Below are 3,392 nucleotides of genomic sequence, written 5' to 3'. Positions count from 1 at the left end.
TCCGACCTAATGAGAAGGGAGAGGTGTTTCTGTATTAGTGATTGGTATTCAGTTTCTGAACGCTGTAGGCACAAGCCAACAGTTTGGTGACGCCGTCTGAGCCTTACGTCATCATTTTTATTAGTCACAGTAATACCGTATACCACGGTAAAATAGGGAGGAGGAGGAGGAACCATTTAGTCAGAGAATCTAAGTTCAAACGTGTACCAAATTAAAAGATACAACAACTGTGTGCGATAGCTCAGCTCCCATACAATTTATTTTTTACAGTTTCAAACAGGCATATAGTAAATGATGCAATTCAAGTAAAAAAATTGCGAGGACTGTTTTTAAATACATAAACATATAGGCTATAGGGGACAATTTTTGAACTTTATGTAAAGCACTGTTCTGGCAATGACCCTAAGATTAATGGTCACTTCCCATCATTTGGAAAACAATGTCAATAGTGACACAATAGATGGAATTGTATCTACATTGGAGTGCATTTTCTAACACACCTAAGAAACCCTCAGAAACCTTCTCAAGACTGTAGATAGAAATGGAAATGTGCAATTTTTCAGGTGCAGTGTAATTAACCCCATGAGGTCTAAGGGCATTATCACAAATCTTCTGAAATTTACCTTTTTAAGATATTTGCATATAACTTATCCAAATTTGTTTCATATCAGAATGTTCAAAACAAACTCACCTTTCCATATAGTGATACATATTTTCTAGAGCAATGTGTAAAGAGATAGTTTGGTGCTCGAGTTGAAATGTTGATGTTGGCTATTGTAAATGTTCAAATCTCTTTTGAAAACAAACCTTAATTTATGACGTGTTGTAAGAAGTCTTAAGGTCATACGGATATAAAAATAATATATAAAATATAAAATGAATGTCTGGAATTACATTTTTTAATATTGCTTATTGAGTAGGAGTTTTGACAAACATTGTTTGGACGCGCTGTAGCGTCTTTTGTCCTCAAACGGTTAACTGTCAGGAACACATCATGAAAATAAGGATTATGAGTGTACATCCTTTTAAAAAATTGCACTTCAGGAAATAATTTTCTCATTATGCCTTTCTGTTTTTCATTTGAAAAGACTAAAATAATTCTCTAAATCTTTCTACATCTGCTGGCTGCACTGTATCCTCATATGTCATTTACTCACGACTGTCATTTTGATGTGCTGATCATTTGAGGCGGAAACAACAATGTAACCTGTGCAGGAAAGCAATAATTCTGACACGACAAAATGATGTGTCTCTCCTCTCTCTTAGTTGAGCCTGCATCTACAAAGGAGAACAACTGTCTGAACGCTGCCAAGGCCTGCAACCTGAATGACACATGTAAGAAATACCGCTCAGCTTACATTAACCCCTGTACTAGCAGGGTGTCTGCTTCTGAGGTCTGCAACAAGCGCAAATGCCACAAGGCCCTGCGACAGTTCTTTGACAAGGTAATTAAGCATGTTCATTTTGAGAGCTATTTGCAGCTTTTGTGTGTGTTTGATTTTGTAGTTGCTGCTCAAATCAACATCTAAACTGGGGCTGCACAATTAATCGCAATTTTGGTGTGTGACAAAATGTGTGACAAACCATTCTGAATAAAGTATTGTGGTGCTGCAGAGACGTCTGGGCCTACAAATTGTATCCTACAGACTAAAGAAAAAAAAAAATCTTTCTTTAGTACACATCCTCACATAAATCACACTATTAATCATTTTCATTTTTTAGATTTTAATATTTTCAAATGAAAATGAGAATAATGATAAAAAAAATTATCACCCCCTCCAATAGCATGAATCCTATTGCAATATCAGTCAAAATAACTGCAAATAGATACTTTGCTCATATTGTGCAGCCCTAATTTAAACCACAACAATGTCAAATGTCAAAGGAAAAAAATCAAAAGGAAAGTGCAATTTCACATTGAGCTGACTTTGAATCCAATCCCTCAGTAAAATGCTGTTACAGTAACTCAACTAAAAGCTACTATTTTCATTGGGAACTTGGGAGGAAGCCATAGCGGGTCTAAAGTCTCTATGTTCATGTTTTGTCACTATTTAACTACCCGGGTACTGGGTAAGGAAAGTTACTTACAGTAACTAATCTTGTCAAGGTGCATTGGACGTTGAAGATGTTTTTGGACCGCAAGAAAGAGGACAACTTTCCAAATATCAATGGACATTCTCTTTATCTTTTCTCTCCAAAAATAAAGGTTCCAACTAAATACAGCTACGGGATGCTGTTTTGCTCCTGTCCAGCGGGGGATCAGACAGCATGTGCAGAACGCCGGCGGCAAACAATTGTACCCATCTGCTCCTATGAGGATAAAGACAAACCTAACTGTCTGTCTCTTCAGAACACATGCAAGACCAACTACATCTGCAGGTAAGAAATCACAGAGGGATCCTTAATAGATATTCAGTCTAATGTTCTTAATCCTAGCCTGTGTTTTTACTAATAAATTATTACCATTGCTTATAAATGTGACAAAGCACTTAGCCTAGTATATGTTTGACATCTAATAACAGCATCAGGAAATTATCATCTATAATTTGTATCTCTATTGTTTTTAGGTCAAGGCTGGCAGACTTCATCAGCAACTGTCAGCCAGAATCTCACTCCATATCCGGTTGTCTGAGGGAGAGCTATGCTGACTGTCTGCTGTCTTACTCAGGTCTTATCGGTACGTTCTCTAAAGCATTGCCAAAAATTGGCTTTAGAATTTGCTGGACAAATTATAAAGCCAGGCTGGTAACTGAACATAAAGCTGGACTACTAATGGTATTTCTTAAAATTTGCTTTGTGCCCGTCCTGTTGCTCAACTACTTGTGAATCTATTCCGATAAACTTGTTGCAAGGAAGTTTTTTTTGATTGACAGCTTTTTTTGACTGACTGACATTGTAATCAAATACAACTCCCAGAATTATCCTTCCCGTCTAGATCCAATGCAGTCTTTAAAAAAATTAGCATTAGTTTTTTGGTGCCTCATCCCCCTTTTGTTGGGTAAATTTAGCTTACTGTAAAGACAGCTTAAAGCGGGGTGGGCAGGGGGGGATCACCGGTAACGCTAACAGAGGTGTAACATTACGAATTGCCGCTGTTCTTACTCGAGGGGAATTGATTCTTAGATGCATTGCGATTCTCTGGAGAAAAATTCGATAATCGATTCGGATAAGTCAATTTTTTATTTTTTTATGTGTTGATTTTTATTTTAAAGTTACTGTCTCCAGACATTTGCAAATCAGAAAACGGAGTGACTGAAAGAGGATGGGATAATGGACCACAACAGTTTAGGCAAGAGTGCAGCAAAAAACAACACAAAAATGACCAAAAGGAAACAAAAAGGGGGGAGGGGGGTAAAGGTGGAAACTGGGGGTGTGGCCTTGACCAACTGCCA

General features: G+C 37.4%; 1 protein-coding gene across 1 annotated transcript in view; it reads left to right on the top strand.

The window, feature by feature from the left end:
• The window catches only part of gfra1b (gdnf family receptor alpha 1b), a 30,400-nt gene that overhangs the window by 14,580 nt on the left and 12,428 nt on the right, over positions 1–3,392 (top strand). The window contains exons 4-6 of the mRNA XM_032502028.1: positions 1,267–1,445; positions 2,207–2,379; positions 2,568–2,677. Of these exons, the coding sequence (XP_032357919.1) occupies positions 1,267–1,445; positions 2,207–2,379; positions 2,568–2,677 (462 nt within the window). The remainder of the gene's footprint in view (positions 1–1,266; positions 1,446–2,206; positions 2,380–2,567; positions 2,678–3,392) is intronic.

The sequence above is a fragment of the Etheostoma spectabile genome, chromosome 21, assembly GCF_008692095.1.
Source record: "Etheostoma spectabile isolate EspeVRDwgs_2016 chromosome 21, UIUC_Espe_1.0, whole genome shotgun sequence".
Taxonomy (NCBI): Eukaryota; Metazoa; Chordata; class Actinopteri; order Perciformes; family Percidae; genus Etheostoma; species Etheostoma spectabile.
The sequence above is the reverse complement of the archived record's forward strand: the minus strand, read 5'-3'. Positions and strand labels throughout refer to the sequence as shown.